General features: G+C 44.8%; 1 protein-coding gene across 3 annotated transcripts; it reads left to right on the top strand.

The window, feature by feature from the left end:
• The first annotated feature begins 100 nt into the window (after window positions 1-100).
• On the top strand, window positions 101-15768 carry katnip (katanin interacting protein). 3 transcript variants are annotated; one of them, XM_054749125.2, is made up of 30 exons: window positions 101-370; window positions 683-777; window positions 2290-2378; window positions 2642-2817; window positions 3175-3287; window positions 3379-3480; window positions 3619-3768; window positions 3964-4204; window positions 4323-4454; window positions 4625-4761; window positions 5620-5717; window positions 6057-6153; window positions 6247-6456; window positions 6550-6687; window positions 7221-8040; window positions 8124-8189; window positions 8681-9448; window positions 9537-9745; window positions 9864-9942; window positions 10025-10202; window positions 10282-10447; window positions 10533-10693; window positions 10766-10830; window positions 13056-13166; window positions 13272-13411; window positions 13481-13582; window positions 13679-13839; window positions 13982-14008; window positions 14292-14377; window positions 14464-15768. In XM_054749125.2, exons 1-30 carry the CDS (start codon window positions 328-330, stop codon window positions 14520-14522), a joined length of 5019 nt encoding a protein of 1672 aa, XP_054605100.1. In that variant the 5' UTR covers window positions 101-327; the 3' UTR covers window positions 14523-15768. The 3 variants fall into 3 exon arrangements, with proteins under 3 accessions (XP_054605100.1, XP_054605101.1, XP_015818956.1); XM_054749126.2 differs by lacking the exon at window positions 8124-8189; XM_015963470.3 differs by lacking the exon at window positions 13982-14008 and having other exon boundaries at window positions 102-370.
• Window positions 15769-15784: the final 16 nt, after the last annotated feature.

A 15784-nucleotide genomic window follows, 5' to 3' on the forward strand; every position in this document is an offset into this window, starting at 1 on the left:
TAAATACGATTTTTTTTACACACTAATAATGCAACTCTTTAGGAGTACTGTAAGTATGTCTTGTAATTTGTGAAAAAATGTACATATGAGTAACGTCACTATTTTTCATTACATATGTAAACATCTAGTCACGTAAAACGGATGCATGCTAACTCATTAGCGTATCGGTTTGTTGTTAGCTTTAGCGCGAGGTTGCTAATGTTGCATTGGCTACAACGCGAGCTAGATTAGCCTCTAGCAACACTTTGCGGGTTTAAAGAAGGAAAAAGGACACGATAAAGAAAAAGCCCATCGGCCCATCTCCAGCGATCAACGTGCTAGCTTTTAATGACAAAATCAAATGCCAGGCGCTGTCTTACGCTAACTGCACGTATGTTCACTGGGTTTATTTCGTAATTCAAATGTTTGCTCGTCATTTATCTTTTCTTCCACCAAGTAGCACCTAATTTCTTTGTGATTCTCGCACATATGACAATAAAACCCTTCTGATTCTGATGTTTAAAGGTGCACTTGCTAACAAATGGGGGTTTGTGGAAAAACCTTGAACAGATGTGCTACACGAGATGATGTCATGTAATCACAACCTGGTGCTGCGATGTTTTTGTCGGGTGTGGCGAAATTAAACAAGTCCTTTAAGATGTGTCAAGCAATCTTGAAGCTGCGTTTGTGTGTCATGCTGCAGAGAGGATCAAACTCAACTGGGAGTCACATAATCTCTCTTCAAAAGATGGGATAGTGTTTTCAGATGAGTCCCTGCAGCACGCCATGGAGAAAAAAGTAAGAGATGAGTTTCATGTAACGGCCTCTGTCAGCAGTGCTTTTCATGTCATACCTCATTCCATAAAATCCACTATTGAAAGGATTAAGTGATTCCACATGATGTGTCTCAGGGATCTATCACTAACCAGCATTTTCCTGCTTCTTCACATCTTTCTCTCTTCTCTGCTCCTGAAACTGACATCCTAGTTGACTTGTAAATACTTCAGTAAGAGCTTTGTAATTTCTTTTTATTTATTTGTCACGCATGAATACAGATGAAACTCTAAAACAAGAATATGGTGCAAAATTAATTTATTTTAGTATTTTGCTTTAGACTGAGAGACCATGTAAAGGCTCAGGAACCCTTTGCACGTGTTTTGGATTGATCATCTGATTAGAGTGTGGCACTTTATTGAACCTTTTCACAATATTCTAATTGTCTGAGATTTTGAATGTAGGGTTTTCATCAGCTGTAATCCATTATCATCACAGTTATAACAAATAAAGGTGTGAAATGTCTGGCTTTGCACATAATGAGTCCACCTCACTTCACCTTTAAAGCATAAATGAACATTTGCACTATATTCTAAATTTTTCGAGTTTCACCTGTACTGAAAGTAATGGAACTGCACGAGTGGCTGCATTGTACAGACGACTGATGCTCCTTTTAAAGAGGCTTGTGTTTTGTACGCTCAGATGCATCTGGAGGGATAATGACTGATGATTATTTTAATTTAGCATTGTATGCAAATTGCATAATGATACATCAAGTTCATCTAAATGATTACACAATCTGGTTACCTTAGTTTAGGTGTGTTGATGTACACATAAACACACATGATTTTCATTCTGACATTTGTCAACAATCATTTTATGGATTTAGTTGCGAAGCTGCACCAACACTTTTCTGGTTTGGAGTCAAATCACAAAGACCACATTTGTCTATCTAGAGATAAATTACTGCAGGAAACAGAAGTTGTAGTTCAAATTACTGCACAGTCACTGCTTAACCTAAGTAGCACATAACAGGGCTATATTACAACAAAAAGGCTCAGTTGAAAAATAAACAAGTATTGATGGTTGAGAAAAAGCAGTTGTGGCTTGGATTTATTTAATTTTTTTTCATTCATACATAGATTTTGTGATATTTCTAACAAACGTGACAACTTGTCACTTTACATAACTTTAACTGAAGCTTTGTTTACACATCTAGAGGAGCATTTTGCATGCATGAATGTTGTGGTGCGTAGAATTATGTTGGTATAGGTTGTAAATACATTTGTGTGTTCATTAGGAAGTTTCTTTCCTCTATGCTTTCCTGACTCTGTGTGTGTGTGTGTGTGTGTGTGTGTGTGTGTGTGTGTGTGTGTGTGTGTGTGTGTGTGTGTGTGTGTGTGTGTGTGTGTGTGTGTGTGTGTGTGTGTGTGTGTGTGTGTGTGTGTGTGTGTGTGTGTGTGTGTGTGTGTGTGTGTGTGTGTGTGTGTGTGTGTGTGTGTGTGTGTGTGTGTGTGTGCGCGCGCGCGTGTGAAGGAGAGTGAGACGTACCGAGGAGAGAAGCCTGCCTCTGCCGGAGATGACACTCTGGATGAATATTTAATTGACCTCCAGCACAAAAACAGGTGACGTGTGTGTGAGCACAGGCTGCTGCAGATGGACTGATTGGATTTCACAGAGGAAATGCATCACAGTTTTGTTTTCTAACAGTTTGAAGCTCTGTTTAGTTTGGTGCTTTTGTTTAGAGGAAAAACACGTTTTTATTTAAAATAGTAAAAGCATACATTTGAAAATGTTTGGTTGAATTTAGCGAAAACATTTTTAGACTTTTCTTCATCAGATACAGCATATAGCATTATTTATTTACATTTTCATTTATGCTTTGCAGAATCCTAAAGCGCCTCAGAGTGAAAAATCCAAGAGAGATCGAATTGGAGCAGCTGGAGCAAGGCTTCTCAATTTATCTGAACGGCGCTAATGCTGAGTCCAGTAGGAAGCAGCTCAAGAACCCCAAAAACAAGCCAGAGGCCCCTCAGCCAGCCGGGAGGCCTGCACGCACAGCCGGTATGCAGCTAGGCGAGTGTAAATGTTTGCTCCTATGTAAGACCTTGATTATACTTTCATTAGTTATTTATGAGCTTGTGCTTTGGGATTGTGCTAAAAGCTGCAGGTCCCTCTGTCGTGTGTAAAGCATATGGAGCATGAGCTAATTGCCACCGCTCTGCTGCTTGTTTTGTGTGAGTCCATGCCCGGTCTCAGTGATTAAACAATAGTGACAGTTGTAGCTGCCAGCTTTCTTCTGGTGCTTCCTTTATGTGCTGTGGACCATCTGCATGTACGAGTTTAGTGTTTTCTCTCCTCTGAGGCTATAGTCTGCAGCGAGTTGCTCATGTTCCTTTCTGTGCTGTGACTCATCCTCAGATTTCTGGATAAGCGCCCACCATCTAACTGAAGATAGCCGTAATCCGGATCAGTCGGGCAGGAAGAGGAGCCAGACTGCTCCAGCAAAGGTCCAGAGGAAAGAATGGGTGCAGGTAAAGAGCTTTGATGTCTTAATTTGTTGTTTTATATAAAAATACATATAAGTGCATGTAGTAACAATATCTTCTTATCTGATGTGTGCAGGGTTGTGTTAAAATTCAAACCGAGCATGGCCCAAGTTTGGAAATATCTCCAGCGACGTGCTACTCTGACGATTTTGAGGCTTATGAAAGTGTGAACATGGAGGTAGAGTGACAATTCCTGCCAAGACACTGTGTGTGGGTTTTGTCGTTTTAGGGGAGGAGCTGTGTGTCACACGCAACTCTCCTAACACCTCTCTGTCTCTCCCCTTTCCTTATTTCTCTTTCTCCATGTTTGCTACAGCGCTCTAGTCTGCGCTCGCCATGTAGTCCTCGGAGTCAAAGAGACGCCTGCAGGGTTTCTCGCTCCTTCAGCTCCAGAGCTGAGTGCCAGGAAGACCAGGGCAACCAGGAGCACAGCGAGAAGGTGCTCCTCAACCTCGAGGAAGTGAAGGTGAGAGGAAAACCACCCATGACCTTAAGATTTGGTGAGTTTCACATGTTACTGTGATGCTGCCTGGTGTTAAGTGATGATTTCAGATCTACTCACAGAGGTCAGGGAAATCCCTACACTCATGTCCCCTCTCTTGTGTATTTGCGCCTGTGTGAGCACTGATGCATGAATAAAAACTGTCTCTTTGTATGCTAGGTGTTGCGTCGGAGCCTGGAGGTTAGCATGCGACGGAGCAGCAGCGGCTCAGCAGGGGAGGAGTCCGACGAGGAGTGGGTAGAGGAGCAGATTGAGAGGGATGAGAGCACCGAGAGTCTGGATGAACTTGGGCTGCCTCTTTCCTCCTCCAAGTCCTCCACTCATTCTCGGACAGGCGGGAGTCACGGCCATTTTGACTCCGCAAACCTCATTGTTCTGGACTTTGGCCCCTCACCTAAAGGTAGTCTTTAAGGATCTTCTCCTCAACATTGACTAAACTAAGCAATCATACCAGCTGTTCGACAGCTATAGGTCTAATGTCTGGTTTTATTAGCGAACGCGTCCTCTATCTGCTGCAGGTCGTAAACTTGAACGTTCTCTGTCTGCCAAGAGGAATGAAAGTGTTGACCCCTTCATACCCACTAAGCCTCTGTTGGTCAAGAGCAAAACATTAGATAGGCCTCCTTCTAAAGACAGCTGGGATGATCAGAGTGAGTCATTTCACCTTTTAAAGTGTCTCTTTATGCTTAAATTAAAGAGATTATTCTTCCCGATTCTGATTTTCCAGGTCTGAATAGGTCTTCTTTTACAATCCTGTTATAAAAAGGTAAATGTACAGTTTTTGCTTCATATAACAGGTTTTTTGTTATTTTTGTTTAAGGGCCGTGGAGTCGCACGGAAAGGCTCGTTTCGTCATCCAGAAAGACTTCTGTTGATGAGCGAGACCCTGAAGAGGTGGCGTTCAGTGTGTGCCAAGCCATACAGAGAGAGAACACCCCAGTGAAGAGCCCTGATCTCGTGAGCCGCAGCACGCTCTGCCTCCTGATTATTCCCGTTTCCTCGTTTAGCTAGCAGCCAATGCTTTAACTTCACCATTTGCAGGTGTTTGATAAGTAGGTAAAGTTTTATAGCACCTATTACAGAAAGAAAAAGGTGCGTCACAATGAAAATTACATCAAAATTCAAACATAAGGCTTTAAATGTTCAGTAATATAGGGAGGAGCATTGAAAGTTCTTGTCAGGATTCTAAAATGAACTCTAAAGTTAACGGGTAACCAGTGCAGAGACATTAGAATGGGAGTGATGTTTGCACCAGTTTGGAGCCTCGCTGCAGAGTTCTGGACCAACTGAAGGCGGTCAAGGGCTTTTTTGTTAAAACGTGAAAAGTGTGTTACAGTAATCTAGACAGGAGGAGATAAAGGCATGGATAACCATTTCAAGTTCATGTTTTGACACCAACCATCACAGTTTGGAAACGTTTCTCACGTGATTAGAACCGTTTTGGACCAGCGTTGGTAGTGGGAGAAATTATGAAATGACTTAATTTTCTGTCTAAGAGGGTATATGTTTAAAAACAGGGTACCCCAAAACAGAGCCTTGGGGTACCTCACAGAACAGATCCGTAGAATCGGACATGATTTGGTTTTTACTGAGTTTGAACCTTCTGTTGATCTATTGCTCCTTCAATAGTGACTTTAGATCTACACACACACACACACACACACACACACACACACACACACACACACACACACACACACACACACACACACACACACACACACACACACACACACACTGTTTTCTCTAGGCTTCAGCTTTGACATCATGCTTGATTTGGCTTCTGTGTGATTTTACTGGTTTCTGTCCTTCCAGGTCTGGGGCCATCAGACCACAAATGGCCTTAAGCAACACAAAAAGGATGAGAACAACATCACTCGGGCCATGCAGGGAATAACGCTAATGGGTCACAGGTATGCTTAAAGCAGTGACACTAAAATCACTATATGCAGTCAGTGGTGGGGGGAAACCACACATCTGTATCCTTTTCGTCATAAAATTAAATGAAGCCTAACACCAAATAAAGAAATTGAAGAACCATCACTTGCCATCTTTTGTGACAGAGTTTTAAACCAAGATGATAATGTTCCTGTGGTTCGTCAGATTAACTGACACAGGCAGAAACATCGTTACCTGCCTTTTAGCAGCAGGCGATAAAATACACAGTAAAGGCTTATTCTTAAAGATGAATGCTCTGAAGTAGCAGCTGTGGTGCTCAGAACATTAATCTCAAGTATCATCATTCTGTCCAGGCAGCAGGAGAAACTCCTGAAAGCCTTGGTGGAACTGGAAGTTGGACCTAGGCACAAAATCCCTCCCAGCGTCCAAACGGACAACAGCAAGCAGCCAGTGAGTCCCCGGCACTGGCCTGCAGGTCAGCCTGATTAACCCGGAGACTTCTAGGTGTCACTCTGGTGAAATGGTCTTACGTTGCACTTGCAGAAAGGGCAGTCGTCAGCAGAGGTCACCCCGGCCTCGTACGTTACCATGGAGATTCTGTCCAACTGGGGAAATGCGCTGCAGGTCGGGCTGACTGAGCTGCAGTTCTTCTGCCACAGAAACAAGAAGCTGTACGTATCGCCTCATGACCTGGACATTAGGAACGTGGACTACCCGGGGAACCTGGGGGCTCTGGTGAACGGAAATGTGAAGGTGTGTTTCTGCTGCCTCTGAAATCTGCCACAGCAAAAACTAACTGGATTTAGTTCAATCAGTCTTTGTTTGTCTCTTTTCTTGCATCGACAGACCACTAAAGAGCGTCACATGTGGACGTGCCCCTTCCACCCTCCCATCCAGCTCTACTTCATCATCAGGAACACGGAGCACTCTCCAGATTTTGGAATATCGTGTATTAAAATCTGGAACTACAACAGAAGCTTAATGGTTGGTCCAATTTTTTTGTTTGTTTTTATTTATGCCATGACAGTTTTTAAGAAACACAATCTGCTCTACACATCAGACATCACGGCGTCATCTCGCTGGCAGATGGACGCCACAGCTTGGGCCGATCTACTAGAACGAGACAAACGGATTTGTTGTGGTGAAGTCGGGGGGGCACTTCTCTTTAAGCAGTGGCTGCCTGAGCTGCCAGTCAGTTTGTCTGAATGTGGAGCACTGAGAGATTACCCTGGGAGGATTAGCGTAGCAGGAGCTTCTGTCTCTTAGCGTAACGGCTGTTCATAGAAAGGAGCAAACGCCACATTTTCTGTCTGGTCTCTTCCAAAGTTTACAAATATTTCCCACGTGTGACCCAGGTAAGAAACTCCTGCTGGGAAGCAGATTCTGGGAAGTTGTGGTTTAGAGATTCGTAACGAATGTGTGTGATGATGCTAATTACCATTAGCCTGGCATGCTCATGTAACGAGTGTAGCTGTCAGTGAGTTAAAGGTGTAAATAAAAAATGTTTGTTTTGGCAGGACCTTGACATCGGAGCTCGCCATATAAAGCTGTACCTTAACAGCACTCTGGTGTTTGAAGGGGAGCTGGAGAAGGGCTGTGGGAACCAGGTTTTTGACTACAGCACCACCGTTGATCTGAAGGATTTCCGCTCCTCTGACTCTTTGTTTTCCAGCCCCGTGTCTTCGGGACACAATCTGCGGGGTGCGAGTCCTCATCACAATGAGGACAAGAAGGGTGGAGAGGGCAGTAGCACGCAGAGTTACCAAAGTTCGATAGGCTCATCAGACCCAGCAGGTCAGAATATGGTAGACATGCAGGAGAAGTCCCTGACACCACTACCACCCATCAGTACGGCTCGTCGCCCCTCATCACAGAGAAGCTCGTTCGACCTTTGTGCTTCAGACGAACCTCAGTCCCCCAGGCAGCAGGCGGAGCAGACCGTCACCACCCAGCCCTCCTCCTGTCGGGTCACCCCCCAGTGGCTTCAGCCCATGAGCAGAGGAGCTCCAGAGGGCTGTGAGGCCAGCAGGGAAAAGCCCCGCTGGCTGGTACCGCAGCACTCAGAAACCAAACCATCACCTTCTGCTTCCTCCTCCTCCATGCTCTCAGAGCTGCCCTGTAACCCAGGACGGGTGTGCAGGGGGGTTGATAGGACAATGAATGGAGGTCAGTGGAAGGATGAGTCATTGGACCTGGGCTGCGACCTGCTGGGGGAACTGGGAGAGCCGAAACCAGACAGGCCCATCAGTGGGCGTAGGAGCTCATTCAGAAAGCCACCAGCCAGTGCCAGACAGTCGGAGGAGCAGCCGCACAAAGCTGCAGCCGCCACAAGCATCGGTAGGATGGGAGAGGGTTTACTTCCTGCTCTGTTTCTGTATAATAATGTAGCTCTCTCACTCACACCGCTAATTCCCCATTAGTTTCTCAGCGAGATGGTGTCTATGTCCAGCAGTCATCAGGCAAGAGGCAGAGGACACCATGGACAGGTCTCCAGTCCATCAGAGGGACACATAGACACAAAAACACACACACACATACCTTTAAGTACCCAGTTACCCTAGCATGATGCACTCATGAATGAGGACAACATACTAATTCCATGCAGAAAGTTAGCTGCAGGGATTTGAACCTGCAGCCTTCTTCCTGCCAGGCAACAGTGGAGAAGATCTTTTCTATAGCGCCTCTCAAGATAAAAATCACGAGGCGCAGTGCTACCATCTGCTCCACAAAGCAGCCCCGTTCTTAAACGTATTTTAACTCTAAAATGTATTTGTGTATTATTGCATTTTGTGTATTTAGTTTTGTTTTTTGCAGTTTCTGCAGCAAAATTCCAGTATTCCGTTTTGATACTTCCATCTCATTTGCATGTGTTTATTGGTGTTACACATGCATCCTGGCTGGAGATGACTTGTGTGTGTGTGTGTGTGTGTGTGTGCGTGCGTGCGTGCGTGCATGCGCGCGTGCGCGCATTCTCCAGGGGAGCCGGTGTCTTTGGTGAACTCCAGCAGGAGGCAGAGCAGTGCTCGGGCCCAGCTCCACAGCCAGCAGGACCACACTCTGATGGAGTCCTGGGACTCTCTCACCAAGTTCAACCTGTGCCAGCGAGGACGCGTCTCCAATGTGGGCTTTGAAAGAGACATCTTTGATGAGTTCCTTCAGCGACAGGGCCGAGGTCCCCCTACACTCCCAGCTACCCCCTTCACCACACCCAGAAGTCCCCTTTCCTCCCTAAACCCCCAGGGGCTGCTAGCTGACGGCCCTGAGGAGGGTTCGTTCATGGAGCGGGAGGACGAGTTTGAGATCCCAGTTTTGCCGCAGGGCCAGAGGCTGGTCATCAACATTTTATCCACATGGGGGGACAGACATTATGTAGGTCTCAATGGGCTGGAGGTGTTCAGCTCCAGCGGAGAGCCTCTTCAGCCGGCGCAAATCTACGCTGACCCTCCTGACATCAACATTCTCTCAGCTTATGGTAAGGATCCGCGCGTGGTCACCAACCTGATCGACGGGGTCAACCGCACTCAGGACGACATGCACCTCTGGCTGGCGCCATTCACCCCCAACTGCAACCACGCCATCTTCCTGGACTTTGGAGCTCCCCAGCAAATCGCCATGATTCGAGTCTGGAACTACAACAAGTCACGCATCCACTCATTCCGCGGCGTGAAAGAGGTGGAGATGATGCTGGATGGAAGATGCATCTTCAGGGGAGAAATTGCTAAAGCCTCTGGAACTCTGACTGGAGGTACATGTCCGGAGACATTTCACTAATTAGCATGTTCTTTCTCTGTTTAACCACGAGCAACACCCCCCCTCATTTCTGCCTTGTAAAGGTTTGGAACAGTTTGGGGACACCATCCTTTTCACCACTGATGATGAGATCCTGGAGGCAATTTCTTGTTACGATGAAACGTTCCTCAACGAAGGGGAGAGTCCTGAGAGCTTGGTTTATGAAGAGGAGCTGCAGCGACCTCGTACTGCTGATGGGGAGGGAGAGGAGAGACCTTTCACTCAGGCTGGCTTCAGAGAGGAAGACCTCACTGTAAGTACATATGAACATGCATGAAAACAAAAGGTTGAGTTGACAAAGATCAGATTTTACTAATGAAGCTCAGCTCTGTGTTATAAACTCCATTCTCTGTCTTCTTTTGTTGTCTCAGTTGAAGCTTCAGCTGAATCCCACCGTGAGCCAGTCTGAGGAGAACGTGGACCACATTCCTGGGATGTACACTGGAAAGTGTGAGTAGACTGTCCCGTGATCACATCCAGCTCTCTCTCTCTGTGGTTCCTGTGTGGCTGTGATTGTCCCGCGCTGTCCCAGGCCTTATGCTGGAGCTGGTGACGACGTGGGGAGACCACCACTACATGGGCCTGACAGGACTGGAGGTGGTGGGGAAGGACGGTGAGAGTTTACCTTTAGATCTCAGCATGATGACCGCCTCACCAAGGGACCTGAACGACCTGCCGGAGTATGAAGATGACCTACGCACGCTGGATAAGTATGACCGTAAATCTCACGGGACCGATCTGCTCACTAGTCCAAAGTCGGATCATCGGTGTGTGTTTTTTATAACTCAGACTCATCGATGGCCACAACATAACCACCGATGACCACCACATGTGGATGATCCCTTTCTCCAACGGAGAGGCTCATGTCTTGAACATTTCCTTCAGCAAAGCCCAAACCATCGCTGGGCTCCGAGTCTGGAACTACAACAAGTCACCTGAGGACTCCTACAGAGGGGTGAGCTGACTCACTGTGTTTAAAGCACAAACATGACTTTTCTCTGCGCATCATGAACCTGGACACATCTTAATGTTCTCTTTAGGTGAAAGTCCTCCATTTGTACATAGACAACGTCCCCGTCTCCCCAAGGGAGGGATTCCTAATCCGGAAAGGCCTGGGAAACTGTCACTTTGACTTTGCCCAGGAGATCCTTTTCATCAACTTCCTTCAGACCCCCGATAAGAGCCAGCAAGACTCCCAGAGGTTCAGATCTAAACTTAATCTCTTTGATGTCAACATGTAAACACTGATTCACATTCATTTGATCTCATTTAGAGGAAGCTGTAAGAAGCAAGAGCAGGCCAGCATGGACTATGAAGCTCCCATCATGCCTTGTGGCTGTATCCTTTCCCACACAGAAAACCAGCGTATCATATAAGTCACGGTCAACTTCTTTGTCTGTTTGGGTTTTTAGCACGTTCAGGTTGACACCTGTGAGCTCTGGACTCTCCTGAAGTATTATATAAGATCACCATCCATTCTGTTTCCACCTTTAACCTTTGTAGAGACACTGGATTTTCATTTCAGCTGTTCCTTCAGCAGTGAAACGTTTCTTTTGCTGCAGGGTGTAGAAAAGAGTCCAAGCACGTCCCAGATGCACAATCTTTGAGGTCTTTTGTGGTCAAACAGCAAACTTTAAATGTAGATTCAAACAAACCTCTAATTTTCTACAGTTGGATTTATTGAGGAAGAATATCTCTAACGTTTGTGTAGATTCTCAGTCATCCAGGGCACGGCAATCTTGAAGGTTTGGTTGGAACAACTGGACTACGCTGGTTTTCCATGAAGACACTTGACCTGCTTCTCATAAGACTCCTACGTCCAACCCAAGTTTCAGAACTTTCTCCGATATATGTCTAACATACTATGGAAGGCTGCAATCTTGATTAAAGTAATCAGAATTTAAGCTTTTGTTCACTAAAAATGCTAACTTATAATTAAATTATAATTAGCAAAACTGTTTTTTCATATTTCTAAATCATGCTCTAGAGCCAGTGTGGGCTATAATGACCCTTTACAGGGTTACTGAAAGGCCACCCAGCCTCTGTTGCCCCCTGTGGCCAGAATAGTCCACCGGTCCGGGCTGTTGGGAGTTAGAAAAAAGTGGAGCTGACATACCTGGCGCTGCAGTGTGGGATGTTTTAGATCATTAACACAGCTGGTTTGTTTAATATAGTGATGAAGAAGAAGAAAATATCATTTCTATAGCGCCTCTCAAGATAAAAATCACAAGGCCCTTCACAAAAACAAAAAATGTAAAAATATAAAAAAGCATTTTAGAAAATGTTTAAAAATATATTTAAAATGAGCAAAAATAGGCAATTGCGATTTAAAAGAAAAAATGTTAAGAAAGAGAGAGAGTGAATAGGAAAGAGGGAAATCAGTGGATCCTGAGGAAGGTGGAATAGGTGGGGAGAGCAGAATAAAGAGAGAGAGGTGAAGAAGGTCTTACAAAAATCACTCCTGTAGACATTAAGAAAGGCTGGGAGACGTTTCAGCTGTTAGATGAAGGTGTTAACCCCCAGAAACCCAAATTTAGAAAACAACTGCAAAATCTTTTTTTAACCTTTCACATGTTGTTCTAGGAGGCCAGATAAATGGGCCTATTTACACATTTTAACAGCCAATAGTGTTGCAGAACTGAACAATAGGACCTATCAGCAATGTAAATGTGGTTTTAAAAAGAAAAAAAATGGGGAAGGTTTATTTTTGTAGACTTAAATCTGATGTTGTAATATTACAACCATGGGTCTCTGGGGGGGTTTAAACAGACCAACGCTCAGCGAGGAGATTTCGGTTCTACAAATGAACACTAGAGGGTGCTAAAAGCAAGCCAAAACTGCTAGATGAGTATCCAGGTAGTAGTATCTACCCTGGAGGTCAAAAGGATGACCAGTATTTGTGGTTCTCAGCCCCGGGACGTGGGTCAGAGTACAGCCCAAGTGGAGCACTTGTGTCGGACTAGGGAGGCTGTGCCGTGCCCCCTGGAGGTCAAAAGGATGACCATTAGTTGTGGTTCTCAGCCCCGGGACGTGAGTCAGAGTATGGCCCAAGTGGAGCACTTTGGTCGGCTACCGGGGTGTGTGCCGTATACCCTGAGTAGATGAGTGTCCAGGTTATAACAAAAGAAATCATTTCTACATGAATGGGTGCATGCTTCCTTTGTCCTTTTCACTATAAAATGAATATTAATGTGATTTTGCGCAGCCTTTCGACTATTAAACAAATCTATAGAACATGAAAGGACGGGTCGTTGGAGTAAACCCTCTTATGTGGTTTATTATGATTCTGATGACGTCCTCAGTGGGTTTTCTGTTATCGTTTAAATCACAGGTGAATAAATATAAAGTGGTTATGAAGTTTATTTTTATGTTATCTTTACTGGAGAAGAACATTTTGTAGCTTTCCTACACAGAAATGAGAAAAAGATTTTTTTTGTCCTCTGTGGCCAACGGTGAAAACGTTTCCCAAACCCTCCAGCAGTTCTCTGCTCTTTTGTCCTGCTGGTGGCTTAACAGGCGAAAAGTGCATCTTGTTGCTTGTTCTTTAACTAAAACCCCCACAGTCATCTTTCAGCTGCAGCTGTTAACAACCTGGGGAGACCCATACTACATTGGGCTGAACGGCCTGGAGTTTTATGACCAGAACCACGACAAGATCAGTCTCACCGACAACAGTATCCTTTCAGAAGTACAGTGACCCTGAATCAGAACTCCCGTTTAACGTATTTAGCCACATTCTGTAATGAGATCTCATCTGTCCTCAACATAATTCCCATCAGACATTGCTGCTTTCCCAGACAGCGTCAACGTTTTGGACAATGTGAGTGGTGACGTAAGGACTCCTGATAAACTAATAGATGGGGTCAGTGACACCTACGATGGCCGACACATGTGGCTGGCCCCGGTCCTGCCTGGAACGGTGAGGAAGCCAGTGGGCAGGTTCAGATCTAAATGCTGAGAGCTTATCTCGTTTTTTGTTATGATGTAGGTGAATCATGTGTACGTCATCTTTGACCAGCCAGTGACCGTCTCCATGATCAAACTGTGGAACTACTCCAAGACACCGCAGAGAGGAGTGAAGGAGTTTGGGGTGAGCCTTGGTGTCTGGAGAAGGGTGTGGCAGACCCTGTGTGGGATCTTTATCTGGTGTGTGTGTGTGTGTGTGTGTGTGTGTGTGTGTGTGTAGCTGCTGGTGGATGACCTCTTGGTGTATAATGGCGTCTTGGACATTGTGAGTCATGTAGCAAGAGGCATCCTACCCACCTGTGACCCGGAGGTGCCCTACCACACCATCCTGTTCACCGATGACATCTACATCACACACCGTGAGAGGAACTCCGTCATCGGGTACCCTGGCTTTCTGATAATCACTTTTCTTTGTCTAAGGGTGCTTTTATTTCCACATTCTAGTAGTGAATTATTGACAGGGTTAGATAAACAACACAGCACCAATAATTCAGTGATTGTACATAACTTTTGTCCACTCCAGCCCCTGTGACAGCAGACACCACCAACAGTAAGTTCTGAAAGCTTTGTGTCAGCACCCCCTGGTGGTCAATCCCTGTCCTGGAGATTCCTCCAGTTTCCTCAGAAATCCCTTTACCATCCCGCCCCTTCCCCACCAGATGCTTGATCGTCTCCCCTCTCTTCCTTCATCCGACCTTCTTGTTGCCCCATATTCTGTGATTGGTACTTTTTAAAGGCCAGGGTGTATAAAATCCAATCATTTCCTCTATCTTTGAAACTTTTTCTCTCCAAGTTATTAAGCAGTAATTGTTGTTTTCCTGTTGTTGTTTCAGTAACCAAGTGGAGGATCAGGATGTGATGATGACCAATGAGAATCAGATTGTTTATCACAACAAGAAGAAGCAGGCGGCAGATCCAGGTGATTCAGGGAAAACAAGCGGGCCTTCATTTCTTGGTGTATTGCTTAGTTTTCTAAAATATATTTCTTCTCCTTCCACGACGCAGCTCTCCGGCCTAAAACCTGCATGACTGATGGTGGGAAACACGGGAGGAGGAGATACTAAAGAGACGTGGTTAAATTATTCAGAGTGTAGAACTGAACAAGAGAACCTACAGCTCCTCTCTCGGTAGGCGACTTTCGAAAAACCTTTTTATTAAATCTCCAAGCAACCACGAGGGAGGACTGTGCTCGGACTATTGGTTTACACACACACAGTGAATTCCACTCTGTTCTGTCCTCCTTTTCTGTGAAAACACCCCCCACAGATGCATGACACATACACGTTATCCCGCCCACGGTGCCAGGAGAGTTTTGTGAGGCTGCGTTTGATCAGCCGCGTTATCGTGCCTCTAGTACTGAACACTAAACCTGTGGCTGCTATCTGTGACTCGTGCTGCGTATGCTAATGCTACTTTTGGCATGTAAATACTCCTTAAAAACAAACTTCAACGCCAGAGGAAGATGCACACATCAGGATGTTGTTAAATGTAACTTAACTACTGACGAGCCAAATGATCATAGCCTGAAAGATGCAAAAACCTCATCAGTGCATCTCCTCTTGAAGCTATGCAGCTCGTTTTTATGGCTGTTAGAGAGTTGGCTGCAATCCTCCACAGCAGGTTTGAATTTAAAGTGCGTTTGGAAAGATTTGTACCTTTTTAAGGCGATCGCAATGGCTTGTGTAATAAAAAAAATGTCATTTCAGTATATTTCAACCTTAAAAGGATTTAATTTATGCAAAGCTTTGTATAAAACTACCTGTCTTCACTTCAGTCTGCTTGGCTCTGATTAGGAAAAGGCTGTTAGCAATCCAAGTGGCCTTGATCAAAGGTGGAGGTAAATGTTTTGTTTTAAATAAAAACGTTTTTTTACAAAGATTTTTTTTATGTAGATAAGCAACCTCTAATATGCAAATCCTAATATCTTACCTCAAATGAAAATGTATGTTTAAAAAGAGGACACGTGGTTCCACCTTCACTATAACTTAGTAATCTGGTGTGCTTTCGTAAATATTTAACACATTGCATGGAAGGTTCTTCTCAAGAGTCGATGTTTTAATCTGAAAATGGTCTTTTTAGTTTTTACCATCTGATCATATCACTTCACACTCCCCCACACCTGGGAGTACCAATGTATGAAATGCAGGTTTATGTATTTTATTTCCCAACATCCCACAGGAACAACGATCATCAGATCTGCTCCTCAGGGTGGCGGCTGTTGTCCGACGTCGAGCGTTTTCAAATATTTATTTTTCTAATCTTTATGTATATTTGATGTAAGTTTATTTTAATAAAATGTAAACAATTCAAGTTTACTGTTGTGCAG

This window comes from Nothobranchius furzeri, chromosome 16, assembly GCF_043380555.1.
Source record: "Nothobranchius furzeri strain GRZ-AD chromosome 16, NfurGRZ-RIMD1, whole genome shotgun sequence".
NCBI lineage: Eukaryota > Metazoa > Chordata > Actinopteri > Cyprinodontiformes > Nothobranchiidae > Nothobranchius > Nothobranchius furzeri.

Excerpts from the sequence above, each read along its gene's own strand:
- katnip (XM_054749125.2), top strand. The coding sequence starts at position 328 with ATGACAAAATCAAATGCCAGGCGCTGTCTTACGCTAACTGCAC. Across the intron at positions 2,818-3,174 it reads GAGGCCTGCACGCACAGCCG|ATTTCTGGATAAGCGCCCAC; the intron begins GTATGCAGCTAG and ends ACTCATCCTCAG. Across the intron at positions 6,154-6,246 it reads CGGACAACAGCAAGCAGCCA|AAAGGGCAGTCGTCAGCAGA; the intron begins GTGAGTCCCCGG and ends TTGCACTTGCAG.